This window comes from Nylanderia fulva, unplaced genomic scaffold, assembly GCF_048542155.1.
Source record: "Nylanderia fulva isolate GAGA-0341 unplaced genomic scaffold, ASM4854215v1 Scaffold7, whole genome shotgun sequence".
Lineage (NCBI taxonomy): Eukaryota > Metazoa > Arthropoda > Insecta > Hymenoptera > Formicidae > Nylanderia > Nylanderia fulva.
In genome coordinates this window covers 1,261,382-1,277,691 of record NW_028190807.1, presented here as the reverse complement: position 1 = coordinate 1,277,691, position 16,310 = coordinate 1,261,382, and the positions used below count along the sequence as shown (strand labels likewise).

General features: G+C 37.0%; 3 protein-coding genes across 8 annotated transcripts in view; all 3 read right to left on the bottom strand.

Moving 5' to 3' along the window:
* LOC114934663 (uncharacterized) overlaps positions 1–631 on the bottom strand; it is a 46,463-nt gene extending 45,832 nt beyond the window's left edge. The window contains exon 1 of one of the 4 annotated variants that reach the window (XM_085488541.1): positions 414–631. The gene's annotated coding sequence lies outside the window, so the exon portion shown is untranslated. The remainder of the gene's footprint in view (positions 1–413) is intronic. The other 3 variants (XM_029307360.2, XM_029307359.2, XM_085488542.1) reach the window with 3 other exon arrangements.
* Positions 632–3,154: 2,523 nt separating this feature from the next.
* On the bottom strand, positions 3,155–6,507 carry Ubi-p63E (Polyubiquitin-63E). The gene is made up of 2 exons (XM_029305934.2): positions 6,409–6,507; positions 3,155–5,649 (listed from the first exon to the last, which is right to left on the bottom strand). The coding sequence occupies exon 2, from the start codon at positions 5,641–5,643 to the stop codon at positions 3,355–3,357; it is 2,289 nt and encodes a 762-aa protein (XP_029161767.2). The 5' UTR covers positions 5,644–5,649; positions 6,409–6,507; the 3' UTR covers positions 3,155–3,354.
* Positions 6,508–7,562: 1,055 nt separating this feature from the next.
* Positions 7,563–16,232, bottom strand: Zn72D (Zinc-finger protein 72D). Of its 3 annotated transcripts, none has more exons than XM_085488547.1 (11): positions 16,104–16,232; positions 15,661–15,824; positions 14,475–14,816; positions 13,501–14,067; positions 12,681–13,394; positions 12,285–12,576; positions 12,017–12,204; positions 10,731–10,879; positions 9,216–9,311; positions 9,008–9,128; positions 7,563–8,729 (listed from the first exon to the last, which is right to left on the bottom strand). In XM_085488547.1, the coding sequence occupies exons 1-11, from the start codon at positions 16,151–16,153 to the stop codon at positions 8,431–8,433; spliced, it is 2,982 nt and encodes a 993-aa protein (XP_085344673.1). In that variant the 5' UTR covers positions 16,154–16,232; the 3' UTR covers positions 7,563–8,430. The 3 variants fall into 3 exon arrangements, with proteins under 3 accessions (XP_085344673.1, XP_085344674.1, XP_029163070.2); XM_085488548.1 differs by having other exon boundaries at positions 13,501–13,956; XM_029307237.2 differs by having other exon boundaries at positions 7,563–8,714; positions 16,104–16,231.
* Positions 16,233–16,310: the final 78 nt, after the last annotated feature.

Sequence of the window (16,310 nt, the reverse complement as noted above, 5' to 3'; positions counted from 1 at the left end):
AACTTTCCCGCCAGTTCTGGGACACCCTGTATATTTATATATTTATATATATAATATAATTTATTGTTTTATTATATAATTATTTTATGTATGCATAGTGTATATATAATTATCCTATATTAATCGAAATTATTCGAAATGTCGAAATAAATTCTTTATTCGTTAAAATTTTCACGAAATCTAAAGGTCTGGAATTTTAATGTTTCTAATAAAAATTATAACGATGAAATATATATATATGATGTTCATCGACAGATTTTCCCCAAATCTATTTTGAAAATAAACGATATACGCGATTGAACACATTTCCGTGATTTTCTACAAATTTATATTTTAAGTGCCGTGAAAATTTAGACTTTTCTCCTCGCGGAATTAAAAAAAAAAATATATATCATAAAGTGGAGTTCGGTTGCCTTGTCCGCGGAAAAACGCGACTCGTATTACTAATTATTTAGCGGGGTAGCTTATCTCGCGATACAACTTGCGACGCGAAACGCACGAAATGTCAAGTACCACGCGGATGCTGTGACTGACGCCGCACGCACGCACACGGGACCAGTTCGAGGATCGAGTTGGACTGAATACAAGTCCCGTGTGTTTCCACGGTACTCCCTGCGACTTCTCTCTCACAGCCCTACCTAAGGTACACACGACTTGCTGATACGTATGATACACAGAGCGCGAGTTGCCCCAGCCTCTCATGTAAATACCTTTTTTTACACCATTAACCTTACACACACATACACGCACAGAAACACGCTCAAATGCGCTTGTATAAACACTTTTGTAATGTGTATGTATATATTATACCGGAACCGGGGTCGTCAAAGCGGGATCGAGGTAATCGTCGTGGAAAGAATATAAATATATCGCGGCAAAATTCTTACTTACCTGAAAGCGCGACATTTCGAAAGCAATTAACGCATAGTTGTAAAAAATATATATATTCTATTATATCGTTCTATTATATCGCAGAGAGTGAAATTTTTTTTTCTAAAGCTACATATAACTGAATAAAAAATAATTCCTCCCTCAGTTAATTATGAGTCTGCCATTTTTTTTCGCAAGCGATAATAATTGTACACTCATTTTCCTCGAAAGAGACACGATATACCAAAATGAGAGGAAAATGTGCGTTATCAAAATTACATGTTACTTTTTTGTCTTTTTAGGTGGCTATCGATGTTGCGCGATGTATGGCCCGGAAAAAAATACATCGTGTTTCACTGGCGCGAAAAAAATGAAAATTTTAATCTTCTCGCCCAGCGTGCTCACTGCTGCTATTGAAGTGCGAATAATTGTGAAACACGCAGCAACAGAGCACAGTTATACGACGATCGTTATTTCGTTCGCGAAAATAAGATATGAAATATCTGTATATCGATAACAACCACCGTTTTTCGGTCATTTGATTCTCTTTTTATAAAAAAAAAAAAAAGAAAAAGAAAAAGGAAAAAATTGCTTATTATTTTATAATATTATAAATAATACTTGTTAGACTTATTATTGGAAAATATCCGTGTGATTTTGTTATGTAATATTAATTTGTATTTTATTTTATACAAACGAGGAATAATATAATTTACACGCTCAATTAGTCCCGGAAACTATATACGATTGAATTGATATCACGCCCCAGGATATCGCCAGGAATATCATTTTCAAGTCAAGTTGTTTTTATACGAAACCAAAAGCTAATTGCCAATTTATCTCTATCTCTTGTTTTAATTTTTATAAAAAAATATAATTTTTTCCGTGTTATTTTGCACGTTTTCACTGTATTATTTATAAACACTAAATTGTAGCAAGCTAATTTATTCTTTCTTATTTTATCAGAATTTCTTATTATTTATAATGTAAAAATGACAGAGAAAGTATGTAAAATAAAGTTAAAGTTCTTCGAATTATAATTGTAGTGTTCATGTATCACATATTTCAAAACTAGGCTCCTTTATACTCTAATTTTGACAATATATTTGAGAGTTTAAATTTTCGCAATTCGAAAACATACAAATATAAGAAAAAATTTTAAAAATTTTAGTTATGAATTATTAATTAATTAATTGATAATTAATTATTAATTTATTTTGTAATTATAATTAATTATTAACTATATTCGAATTATATAAACGGTACGCGAATTAATGACACCAAACAGTATAATTATCGATTTTGGTACATTCGAGCTGCTAACCTACATTTAAATTCTGAAATATTAGAAAAATATTTAAAAAAAACCAAGAAATAGCACAAACGAAATTTAAATCTATAAACCAAGAATCATCAATGTTAGTAATTTAGTGACATCGATAAAGTGCGAACTGCTAACATTTAAATTCCGAAATATTAGAAAAGTATTAGAAAAATATAATGAACAAAGAGGTAGTAGTACGAACAAAAATTCGAAACTGCAATTCGCGATATCAACGTCGATAACTTACCAACAATTAACAAGTTACCAATCTATTGCTGATAAACCAACCAATTGTTGATAAATTACCGACGTTAATATCTCATAAATTGTAAAATTAAAATTACAGTAATATTAATTTAAAGTAGCATCAATAACTAAACTAATAAGATAATTATTACTGCAAGTTATTATTATATCGTTAAAAAAAAAGAAAAAAACCCTATTTTTAAATAGTAGAAGTAATGAGAAAACAGTTATGATAATTATTATTCAATACAAATAATGATAATAATTGCAGTATTAATTATAGGTTTTATTATTTCTGGTATTATAGAAATATTCTCTTTCTATTTTTTTCTAAATGTTATGCTACAAATTTTAAAGAATTGTATATAATTTAATATAAAAATAAATAGAAATATATATTAATGTTTAATTATTTTGTGTTACACAATTAGTTTTTATATTTATATTTCCCCTCAATAGAAATATTCAAAAGAATACAAGTAAAGTTTACATAATAAATATATACTCAACGACTATTAAAGATAAAAAATATTAATGAGATTTTATCACACAGATATGCTCCTTTAAATTTTTAATTTATACGAATATGATCACAAAGAAATGTTTTAATTATACCTTTAATCCAATCTTTAATAATTATTTCTGTAAATAAAAATAGTCATAAATTAAGAGGTTATGATAATGTTTGAGACACACAAGAGATGTACAGAATAATTACCAAAAAAACGTATTCTTTATTTGTCAATATTCTCACAAAATTTTCACAATATTAAATAAATAAAATTTGAACTGTATTATAATATAAAGGGAATTTTATTTTATATTAACAGAGTTGTATAAATAGAATTAAAATATTTAGCGCAGAGTACTTAACAAAAAAAAAAATCACAATTGTAGAATTATTATAGAAAATATTAGACATTTCGACCTCTAAGACGGAGTACAAGATGTAATGTAGATTCTTTCTGAATATTATAATCTGACAGAGTACGTCCATCTTCGAGTTGTTTGCCCGCGAAAATCAGTCTTTGCTGATCAGGAGGAATTCCCTCTTTGTCTTGAATCTTGGCTTTAACGTTTTCGATCGTATCCGAAGCTTCTACCTCCAGAGTAATAGTTTTCCCCGTCAAAGTTTTGACAAAAATTTGCATACCACCACGAAGCCTCAAAACTAAATGCAGAGTGGATTCTTTCTGAATATTGTAATCAGAGAGTGTACGGCCATCTTCAAGTTGTTTTCCAGCGAAGATCAATCTCTGCTGATCCGGAGGGATGCCTTCTTTGTCCTGAATTTTAGCTTTGACATTCTCAATTGTGTCTGATGCTTCGACTTCCAATGTGATGGTTTTACCAGTGAGGGTCTTGACGAAGATCTGCATGCCACCACGTAGTCGGAGAACCAAATGTAAAGTTGACTCCTTCTGAATGTTATAGTCAGAGAGTGTGCGACCATCTTCAAGCTGCTTTCCAGCAAAGATCAATCTCTGCTGATCCGGAGGGATGCCTTCTTTGTCCTGAATTTTAGCTTTGACATTCTCAATTGTGTCTGATGCTTCGACTTCCAATGTGATGGTTTTACCAGTGAGGGTCTTGACAAAGATCTGCATGCCACCACGTAGTCGAAGAACCAAATGTAAAGTTGACTCCTTCTGAATGTTATAGTCAGATAGTGTGCGACCATCTTCAAGCTGCTTTCCAGCAAAGATCAATCTCTGCTGATCCGGAGGGATGCCTTCTTTGTCCTGAATTTTAGCTTTGACATTCTCAATTGTGTCTGATGCTTCGACTTCCAATGTGATGGTTTTACCAGTGAGGGTCTTGACAAAGATCTGCATGCCACCACGTAGTCGAAGAACCAAATGTAAAGTTGACTCCTTCTGAATGTTATAGTCAGATAGTGTGCGACCATCTTCAAGCTGCTTTCCAGCAAAGATCAATCTCTGCTGATCCGGAGGGATGCCTTCTTTGTCCTGAATTTTAGCTTTGACATTCTCAATTGTGTCTGATGCCTCGACTTCCAATGTGATGGTTTTACCAGTGAGGGTCTTGACGAAGATCTGCATTCCACCACGTAATCGGAGAACCAAATGTAAAGTTGACTCCTTCTGAATGTTATAGTCAGAGAGTGTGCGACCATCTTCAAGCTGCTTTCCAGCAAAGATCAATCTCTGCTGATCCGGAGGGATGCCTTCTTTGTCCTGAATTTTAGCTTTGACATTCTCAATTGTGTCTGATGCCTCGACTTCCAATGTGATGGTTTTACCGGTGAGTGTCTTGACGAAGATCTGCATGCCACCACGTAGTCGGAGAACCAAATGTAAAGTTGACTCCTTCTGAATGTTATAGTCAGAGAGTGTGCGACCATCTTCAAGCTGCTTTCCAGCAAAGATCAATCTCTGCTGATCCGGAGGGATGCCTTCTTTGTCCTGAATTTTAGCTTTGACGTTCTCAATTGTGTCTGATGCTTCGACTTCCAATGTAATAGTTTTTCCAGTGAGAGTTTTGACGAAAATTTGCATACCTCCGCGAAGACGTAATACCAAATGCAGAGTTGATTCCTTTTGTATATTATAGTCTGACAAGGTGCGTCCATCTTCCAGCTGCTTGCCTGCGAAGATCAATCTCTGTTGATCTGGAGGAATTCCCTCTTTGTCTTGGATCTTGGCTTTGACATTCTCAATCGTATCTGAAGCCTCCACCTCCAAAGTAATGGTTTTTCCCGTCAAGGTTTTGACGAAAATTTGCATCCCACCGCGTAGACGAAGAACCAAATGTAAAGTTGACTCTTTCTGAATGTTGTAGTCAGAAAGCGTGCGGCCATCTTCAAGCTGCTTTCCAGCAAAGATCAATCTTTGCTGATCCGGAGGGATACCCTCCTTATCCTGAATTTTCGCTTTGACATTCTCGATAGTATCTGACGCTTCGACCTCCAACGTGATGGTCTTTCCAGTCAAGGTTTTGACAAAGATCTGCATTCCACCACGTAATCTGAGAACCAAATGGAGAGTGGATTCCTTCTGGATGTTATAATCGGACAAGGTACGTCCGTCTTCAAGTTGTTTTCCGGCGAAAATCAATCTCTGCTGGTCAGGTGGAATGCCCTCTTTGTCCTGAATCTTCGCCTTTACGTTCTCGATAGTATCGGAGGCTTCTACTTCGAGAGTTATTGTTTTTCCAGTCAACGTCTTCACAAAAATCTGCATGGTGCTCTGTAATAAAATTTCAAATTATATTAAAAATTATATTAAAAATTATTTTCAAAATTTATTATAATAAATTAATTTTTTTAAATTTATTAATAATTATATTAAAAATGTATTCATAATAAAAATTATTTTCAAAATGTATATCATTGCAGATATTTCATGCATCAAATTTGAAATTGCATGTAAATGTTAAAATATATTAATAGTAGAAAAAATCGAAGCTACTAGTAGCTGGGGGACATGACGCAGATAAAATCAGCAGCCGCCATTTTGACCGAGTTTATGTCGTTGCGCAGTAAACGTTTCGATGAGTCACGCCATTTCATGATTCGGAGAAATCACGTTCGTCACAAAAGAAGCATTAAATAAATCCTGTTCGTTCGCTCATTTCGTTTCATTGCCTTGTATACGGACACAAACGAGCAAATTTTTTCGACTTATGTTCCGAGATATGTACCGATCTTTCGAGATAAATCCATTGTGTTCCGCTTAGCAACAGAGACTCGACGATCGATATCACGTATATATACTCATTTTCAAGACGATACGCAATTTAGATAAAGATATTCAAAGTCGCGAGACATCGATTATAAAAACAAGCACATTTTTTTGCAAAGATTTTACTGGAATGCAGCATATTTGTAATTTATTTAACGAATTCATCAAATTAATGAGATGTATATAATATTCGTTCTCGCGCAAATATTTCAGCTGGGATGAAAAATTCCGTAATTTTCTGCAAGAGAAGAAAGCACTTTGTACCTTATTAGTGGAAGCTTCTGGCTATCGTAGATTCGCAAGTAATTATGGATCGCTGTCGAAACGAAACGTATCTCTCACTCGAACACAGACTATTGAGCTTGGAACGACGCGACCCTCGCTTTTATAACATCACGATGACTCGGCGTAATGACGCGCTGGCGTCTCATTGGTCGAGAACGTCGATGGGTCTCGCTGATTGGCTCGTCGTTTGCGTCATGTGTGCAAATGGCGCAATTTCGTATCGACTTTGCGACAAAGAACACACGTCATGTTCCAGAGCATTCTCGATGTCCATACATATGTATATAATTATCTACATATTATTTTATATTTAGCGATGATTAAAAAAATTGTATTTTTGAATTATTGGTTTTCGAGGTTACTGACATACTCGAGATAATAATCCTTGTGTTTATATATATATTTGCATTAAAAAGAAAATAAAATTAGATTAATTAAATTTCTTTTTTTTTTTAGTCTCTATTGTTTAGAAATAAATTTTCTTATACACAATGTCATTCACCTAATATTGTGTCAGAATATGTTATAAAAATAACTCTCAATGCAGATATTTTTTTTTAGAATAAATGCGATGAAGAAATTTATGGCTGAACATATATTTCTTTGTTGAGATATTTTCATCCTGAACTCTGACGTATTATTTATATATATGTGCACAAACATGAATCGCACAAATATGAAATTATAGAATAGCAGAGTCACGGAATACAACGTCAAGTTCGTAAAACTGATGCAATCACCTTCGCTGATTCGATCTTTTGGGGACTTTATTCTTTATTTTGAATATATAATAATTATATATATGTAATTATTTTGAATATTTCTTTCTGTAATAATTTGGTCGATATTGTACAAAAGCAAAATTTAATAAAGCTAACATGATTGGCAGAAAATAATAGTATTAGATTACATATATCTAAAAATACTTCACTAAAGAAAATCGATGATTAAACTGGTCGTATATTTTTCTTGGCCTTTATCTCTAAGAATTATAATTCATGTTCCATTAATAATATTCTGCAAAATAAAATATAAAAAATGAAATGCAGTATTACACGGTTCAAGGGAAGAAGAAAATTGGGGAAGCTAGATAATAAATTAGTTCTGTTAAATAAATATCAGTAAACTTATAATTGCGGCGTACATGTATTATTTTATTCAATGATTCGAAATACAGAACTGAAAAAAATTCTACACAAGTAAGAACTCACTTAATGGGCAATGTTCGAAGATTGAAAAGTTTACAAGTTTTCACCGTCGCTTGACTTTCTGCAAATAAAGTTAATCTACAGAAGGCAATTTGTTAAAAAACACGTGCACTTGTCCCACATCGAACATTTTCGAAGCATTCGACTTATAAATATCTCGTCATTTACGTGAATCATGCACGTAATAGCGTACACCCTAAATAGTTGTCACTTTGTGCAGAAGTGAGAGAAAAGAGAGAGAGAAAACGGGTATACTTTCTACAAGTCTGTAATGACTACACACACATACACACAAATTCGATCTACGCGTAATTTCAAACTTGACTTTATAATTGCCTATCTTTATTTTGAGATGCGCATATTACATATTTTTAATTCCTGTCTATCAGCTCGCACGGATCAGACATATTAATTACTGAAACTTGCAAGAAACAAAGCTCACGCGAAATTTCTCGTTTTTGATAATATTATATTAATAATGATCATATTATAACAATCTGACTCAGGAACATATCATTGCAATTAAATAATTTTCAATAGGGACGCGATAAGACGAAGAGCGCCCCTATTGCAACTTAATAAGCGCATCGTTCATTATAATATTATTCGTTCTCGGATTATATGTTCGGGGTTTAACCTAGGACGAATATCACCTAATTTTCGAATTATCCCGAAGGTCCGAGGATATTTATTTTCCTAAATAAGCAGTTGATACGGCAAAAAAAAAAAACTTTTACTTCTCTTACGTTCGATAAGTTAATATAATTCGTAAAAGACGAATCTTTTGGTAGATCTATTTCGAGTCTGTTTCCATTTTGATCTCTTCCGCTTTCTTGTCCTTTTTCGAAGCTTCGCTATCGGTGCCCTCTCCGTTGCTGTTATCACGTCTTCGTTTTCTGGCAAATCGTCCCTTGAATTTCGGAGGAGGCAGTTGCTCCATACCTAAGACTTTGTGAATCTGACGGAACGCCACTAATCGCAACGCGTGTTGCGCGGACGCGGTAATATCTTCTCTCTGTTGAGACGTCATATTTCCTATCGCGTCTACCGGCTCCTTCTCGCACGGATCGGATAAACCTGCAAAGCACAAAGCTACGCATTATTTACCAATCATCGTTATCCGTTGAATTCGATCAGCATCGTTAAAATTTTGTTCAGTTTGCCAATTCATCAATGCATTATTGTGAAATGTAACGATTGTGATACAAGATAACGAAACACTCGTACTTGATCGGCAATCATCCATCACAATATGCTTAGTCTCGTCATCTTTTTCATCATAACAAAAATAAAGAGGAATCGATGATCAAATATAATGTGTATATATATATATATATATATATATATTTATAGAGATTCTCGAATATTACCTGGACTGCTTGGTAGCAATATTCCTCCTGCTACACATTCCAAAAGTCTTCTCAAAGCTTCACCCGGACTTAGAGGGCCACCTGCAGTACTTATTACTTTCTCTGTCAGTAACTCCAATGCCTGTATACACATCAAAATTATTACAAATTTTTTTCAAGATTGCGTGTTACAAGTACACGTGAGAAATAATACACATCCTATACTCACCCAAGGATTTAACGGACCCCACGTTGGCACACGATTGCAAAGGTCGCGCATTATACGGATAACCATAACGCAGCTCTGCAGTGAAGTTGCTCTAGCCTGTTGAACAGGATTAATTATTTTAAAAAACTACGATTTAACATACGGCGATGAAAGCACTTTTGGTTTCTTTTGGAGAAATAAGACGGCCTAAACTAATTCTTTAATTTACTTTGTGTGGGCTTTAGCTATCCTCCCAGCCTCGTGCCTAATGCCCCTAATAGTTTATTAGCCCATATCAATATTACCGGGTGTTTATCACTTTTCCTAAACGTAAATTACCTATCGCAATGATAAAAAAAGCTAGAGCTTATATATGTCTTTTCAAAAACTGTTCATGTCATAGTATCTTTAGTATCTCGACTCTTTACTTTACAGAAACACCCGGTACACTTATGACGCGCTACTGTGTGTTTGTGCTTGTCTGTCTCTTTTAATCTTCAAAAGCTGTGCAGTTAACGCACATATATTATATATAAATACAAGTATTACAAATAGAACAAAATGCATAATCTTAGAAAAGCTGTGTACGCTACATATGACGAATTGACTTTCAAATTAAGACAGACCTAGAACAGACGCAGCCTAGGCTACAACGCATTAAGGACGATCCAGAATAATTAATTATATATGTTTGAATGACGTAAAGCGCAATCGTGCGATCTGCGTTATAAAGAAAATAAAGAAAATTACATACATTCTAAGAGACGCAAATAATGAATCCACATACTCGAATTGACTGATTTCTCGTAAAAGAAAACAAGTTTCCTATTTATTATTCTGGATGTGTTTGCAGAGATTTGTAAAGCCAAGCAAATGTAAATGCAGCATCTAGCAGCGTTGCACAAATGACTGTCGAGATACACATTTACATGTTGCTTACTTGTTCGAGATTTCTTGCCTGATAAATATCTGATCGCGTGTTCGATACGTTCGATTATGTTTTCGGATAGCCAATGTGCGGACGATGCCACTGTTATATATATCTATATATTATTTCGAACAATTTCTCTTTGATCATAATGTATAGTGTGGGCGTAGGTCCACGCGCGCGAAACACAAACGTAAAATCTAAACGTAACTCTAAAGAAGACAGTGGACATGACCGACTGGCACTTAGTGTTCGAAAGTTCAGCGGATATAAAAAACGACGAATATCGAACGTGAGATCAAATAGGCAATTCAGACAGAATCGTATAAGTCGAATAATGATAAAAATAAAACCGTCACAAGGCTGGAAGTTTCTAAGACTGCTTTCCCTTTTTTTCCTTGTCTTTTCGTCTTTCGATTCGGTTCTTTTAAAAAGGAGAGAAAGAGAGAGAACAACTTGTCTCGCGTTTCTCGTCAGGAGAAAATAAAAGAAAATCCATTATATATATATATAAATATATATAAATATATATATCGCGCCAAACAAGTACGTGGGCGCTTCGACAATTCGAGATCTTGAGTTGAACTTGTGAGTTGATGGATTCAAACCTGGAACCATTTGGCATGCCTGAGTGCAGCTAAAGCGTCCAAACATTTAGCCTTGGGAAGTACATCTGGCGGATCTGGTTTCGTCACGGTGGGGGCCGCGGGCGAAGTTTGCAGTTGAGCAGCTTCCTGCTGCTGTTGTCCAGCATTATCTGAGATTCCAACAAAGAAAGCACAACACGCTTAGACAACACTTAGAGTGTTTGATCATGCCCAGAGATTTTTTAGGTATTCCCTCTCTATATTATGTATATGTATTCATTTCAACTTATAAAGCACCTTTAATTTGTGGGCTATTTATATAATTAATATCGTGATATAATAATGCCAACGTGAAAAAAGAAATATATAAGCCTGGATCGAATGTAGTACGTTTGCAATACACCGAGTTCAACCCCCGTTCAACGTTCTTTTATCGGATTTAGCGTTTCTCCGCCATTCAAGAACGTCCGACGATCCTTATCAACATCGGTATTGTTCACCTCTATCCGCTTAAAAGGTAGGTAGCACCGATGCCGAAAGAACGGTCGGTTAAATCCCGAGGTATGGTGGTAGTAATGCACATCGCAGAATGTATGCGTACAGCATTCGATAACAGATCAGAGGGATTTCTTTCTGTCTTTTTTTATGCATGATCAAAAAGTCCATAGTTTTAAGATTGCCTCAGCGTTGTTTTCTCCTATCGCAAGTGTGTGTCCACGTTCGATGAAATCTCCCGTTAATTATTATTATAATATCGTTCGTCGATGATTGTTTGTTCTAGTTTTAATAGATTCATCAGTGAGAGAAAGTATGCAAAAAGCCGCTACTACAAACGAAATAATTGTATGTAATATGCGAGTAGGGCAACCGGTATCTAACCGCATATCAAGTTTACGCTCTCTCTTTTCTATAAAAAAAATTTCATCTCAATATCGCTCGAGTATCGCTTACCCTCTTACAGTCGAAAATGCATTTCACAAGGAGGACTCTGTCGTGGACACACTAAGTAAGACACGCAGCTATATCGAGAAAGAAATTAACTTTATGTTAGAGCGTATATGTACACTGGCAACTGTCGAACCATCCTTGGCTGCCCCGCCATCGTCCTGGTGCTTAAAAAAACTTACAGAAAATCTTCCGGGCCATGAAAAGAACAAACCAAATATATAAAACTGCAGAAATAGATCGATAGAAGAAAACGGCACGAAAATAAAGAGGGTGCATAATTCCGCTAAAAAACTCCACTTTGCTTTCGTTGTAGTTATCCTTTTCTTGGCCACGATAAAAATGCGAAACAATGAAATCACCTGCTGTTGCGGTCGACTTGGGTGTCTCACGCATTAGAGGACTGGTAAGCGTCACGCTGACGGTAACTGTACCACCTGAGACAGTCAAAGCCGCGGATTCCGGATGCTTGCCGACATTATATGTTTCCTCAGGAGCTACATTTTTCAGTTCACCAGGTAAAATTTCAGCGACCTTGTTGAGCAACGTCCTATAACATTTAATTTATATATATATAGAAATTAAAATATAATATATTACATAATACGTGCATAAAATCATCTTGAATACCTTGTTGGTTTTTCAGCGCATAATACAACGAGGCATACATGATTATCCCCAGATAGCAATAAACCTTTGGCCAAGTTGCCGACCCGCATAACGCCACGAAGTATCCTAGAATCTTCCTTCTCCTTTTGAAATGAAAAGAGATTTCCGTCGCTGCCATCTTCTTTCTGCGGTGTGACCGCCTTCTTTTTGTCGGCTTCATCCTTCTTTAACGCGTCCGCATTTGCTTGTGGTGTACCAGCCACAGCCGGTGTTGCTACGGCAGCATTAGCATTTACAGGAGTATTCTTCTTGCCTATAAACAGTAACACATGTAATCCTTGATAATTGAAATTTCTTAGATCGAATCCAAAAGTGGAAGATATTTTTTTTTTTTTTTTTTTTTTTAATCATACTTACCAGCCTCGGCTAAAGCATCTGACACAAACTTCAACGCTTTCTCTGTGTGAGAAACAATTTTCTGGACTGCCAATAATTCTTGTTCCTTGGGATAAATGGTCGTATGATGTGCTAATACGTGCTTATCATCCGACGAATCTGGTCGTCTCTGTGGACCAGGGAACATCATCATGGGCGGTGGTCCTGGGAAAGGTCGTGGCATGGGTGGTGCACCTGGACCGCGTCCATATCGTCGATACCACTCGTAATATTCGCATTCTTCCTCGTAACGACGCCTTTCTTCCCAATACATCATTTCCTCATCCATTATAGGTCCCATAGGTCCCAGCTGGTTAATCTCTTCTCTGCGACGTAGATATTCGTCGCGCATTTGTTGCCTACGTAATTTTTCTTCGAGCATCTTGCGTTGTTTGAGACTAGGTTTCATGTCAACAACCAAATCGGGATTGACCTTCTTTTTGTAGGCGAATCTATGACGACGACCCTTCATGTGCATGTCTTTGGCATTGGGATCGTTGAAGCGGCACTCGCATAGTTTACAATTGAAACTTATAATCTTTCCATCTTCGGATTTGTTCTCTTCAATGTACTCTTGACCGACCGGCTGGATATCCTTCTCATCGCCCGCAGCTTCTTCCACAGCTTCTTCAGTGACTGGCTCTTCCTGCTTTACTTCGACAGTTTGATTCTGATTCACCGTACCCAAATTTCCAGCTGAAATACATATTACAAAAGCGTATGTATATAAATGTTCGCAAAAATATACTGTTGAATCTTGATAACTTTGCAATGCGAAAAGAACGTGGAAGTTTACACTTACAAGCAACGAAATTGATTTTGGGAGTCGCTGTTATCGTTGGCTTCTTGGTCGTGGTGGCCTTGGTGGTTGCGGCCGGTTTAGGATTCAAAACAGTAGGATCCGCACTTGGGATAGGCTTTCCGAGCTTAGTATGCAGTTTCACCACTTTTTGATGCTTAGCACCTCGGATGTGAGCGGCATAGGCGTCATTTCCAGTACAGGTTACATCACAGAGTTCACAACGTAGGCTGTTGCCTGCTCCACGTGCGGGGGGCTGTTGCGGCACCTTTAAGGAGGCCTCCTTCTTCTTATGCTTCTGACCCTCCAGATGCTCACGATAGGTTTGCGGTCCGGCACAGCTGATCTTACAGACATCGCAATAGTGTAGTTGCTGAGGTTTGGGAGGCTGCTTGGGCCGCATTGCTTTCATTCCTCCCCCGCCAGCTCCGAATCCCTTTCGTCCGTAGCCCTGCCAACCTCCAGTCTTCTGGTTAGTGGAATTGCTGTTTGCACTCTGTTGGGCTACATACATAGTCGCAGCGCTATATAGCGCTGCGTCGTAGCCGGAATACGTTGTACTCGCCGTTTCTAAGGGAAATGAAATTGAAACCTCAAACTTTGGAGGAGTCCACCAAACCTTTTGTACTTTCGCGCGGCACAAAATTTTTACTATTATCAATTTCGAGATGCATTAAAATACGAATTGAGTAAGATTTTCGCGATATTGAGATAGTCTGATATATTCGAAAATTTACTCCATAATTTAGGAGTAGATAGAAAAATTTCAGACTTCTGCTAAATCCTCGAGTTGTTATCACGTTCGAGAATGTTAGCAGAGCTTTTGTGAATTTTTGTCCTTTTTTTCATCTTTTCACGTGTCATGAGAGGATCAATTTCATGTTATTAGTTCCTACGTCACAGTTAGTGATCAAAACAGGACCGGAGTTTTTTGGAGATAAAATGCACAAGGGAAAAAGATTTAACAAACAACTTACTATTTGTCGCAGTTGATGGCGTAGCAGCAGGTGTAGCTGGAGCTGTGTATCCTGAAGAATAAGTAGCGCTCTGTGTAGGATTCGATTGTTGGTAAGCTGTACTAGATGCTTGATAAGTTTTAGCTTGTCCAGTGGTGGTGGCTTGTCTGGCAGTGCCAGTATAAGCACTAGTCGTACTGTAAGCAGGCTTTGCAGCTTGGTAATGTGTTTCAGTAGTAGTATAAGTTGCTGCAGCAGCAGCTGGTTGTTGATAGTAGGTTTTGGTTGCGTCGTATGTGGCTGCAGGTGCAGCTCTACCGTAACCGTAATCGTATGTTTGAGCTACAGTACCAGGGTTTGCAGCTGCAAGGCAAAATGTATCGCAACTGTCATTATTACATACGAGATATCTATTCAAATATTCCAAGTTTTAGGTAGCTTGATCATAATTTATTTAAATACATGAAATAGTGAACGAGTCACTATTCCTCAGTCTCTATTTTTTATTCTTCACAAATTATAAAAATATATTATTAAAATTTAATTATACAGTACAGAAATATAACTTTTTATTCTATTTTATGCAACTATTTAAATAAATTTGTGTCATTTATTTTCGCAAAAGTAAATTTGACAAAAAACTGATCTATATTTGTAATTATTTGAATAAGAAATTAAAAAATACACATCTTAGGACTTGTGATTTTCCTAAAAACTCATAAAAATGATTCTTCTCTTCTTGTCAACACAAATCTCCTTGCGCAAGGTTAGCAACCTCTCTCAGCGGAGACACCAATTCAATGTATGCGAATACAAAAATCTTGGAGCAACATGATCCATAAGTAACGTAAATATTTGTACATTCAATATAAATTTCTACCAAATTTTCCATTGTACTCGCAAATTAAAAAATGCATATCTTATGACTTGTAATTTTCTTTAAAAAAATCTCATAAAAATGATTTATCCCTTCTTTTCAACACAAATCACCTTGAGCAAGGTCAGCAACTTCTCTCAGCGGAGCCTCCAATTCAATGTGTATGCGAATGCAAAAATCTTGGAGCAAGAATGTGATACATAAGGGACATAAATATTTGTACATTCAATATAAATCTCGCAAAACGTCCACGAGGCAGATCCACGAGGCTCGTGGAAAGCTCGAATAATATTCGTATCCATGTATATATACAGCATAATCGAACGTTACCTGCATACGTTGTTCCGGTTGCGGCCGCAGCGGCAGCTGCCTGGTAAGTCTCGTAGCCGGTCGCGGCAGCGGCAGCGGGTCGTTGAGTGTAAGTCGCCGCGGTCGCCGCCGGGGTTACCGCATATCCCGGTTGCCCGGTCTGATAAGCGGCAGCGCTAGTAGCCCTATCGGAGAAACAATCGTAGAATAAAAGGAATATCGCGTTCCGCGTCGAGCGTCCGCACGTGGCACGCCACGCGGAGTTCGAGAATGCTCGATGAACGCTCAACGGACGCTATTCTCTTTCCCGATCGAACGAAAGAAATGGCCGCCGAAGCCGGCTGGGCCGCTGGAAGAAACGTGTCGACGTTTTTATCACTCGCGCGGTCGCGCAAACGGCCCGGAATCTTCGCTCAGTCTAATCCTGGCTACTTAATAATATTAGATGTAAACGAATTTCGTACCCATATTGCGTTCCGCCGTGAGTAAATCCAAAATAATTGTTCTGAGCCATCCTTCTCCTCGCAGAGGACCCCGGAAAGGAAGGACAATGGAGGAAGTTGTAGGGCGTGCCAGAAGCGACTCGATAATACGGCGGCGACGCCGTAGCGCGCGTCCGATAGGCAGAGGCCGCGCGAGCGAGACGCTCCGATTGGCCGATTCCGTTGGAG

Bases quoted from the DNA above. Each gene is read 5' to 3' on its own strand.
- Ubi-p63E (XM_029305934.2), bottom strand. From the start codon at position 5,643: ATGCAGATTTTTGTGAAGACGTTGACTGGAAAAACAATAACTCTCGAA.
- Zn72D (XM_085488547.1), bottom strand. From the start codon at position 16,153: ATGGCTCAGAACAATTATTTTGGATTTACTCACGGCGGAACGCAATAT. The intron at 13,395-13,500 runs GTAAGTGTAAAC...TATGTATTTCAG, and splicing joins CAAAATCAATTTCGTTGCTT to CTGGAAATTTGGGTACGGTG. The intron at 12,577-12,680 runs GTAAGTATGATT...TACTGTTTATAG, and splicing joins AGATGCTTTAGCCGAGGCTG to GCAAGAAGAATACTCCTGTA.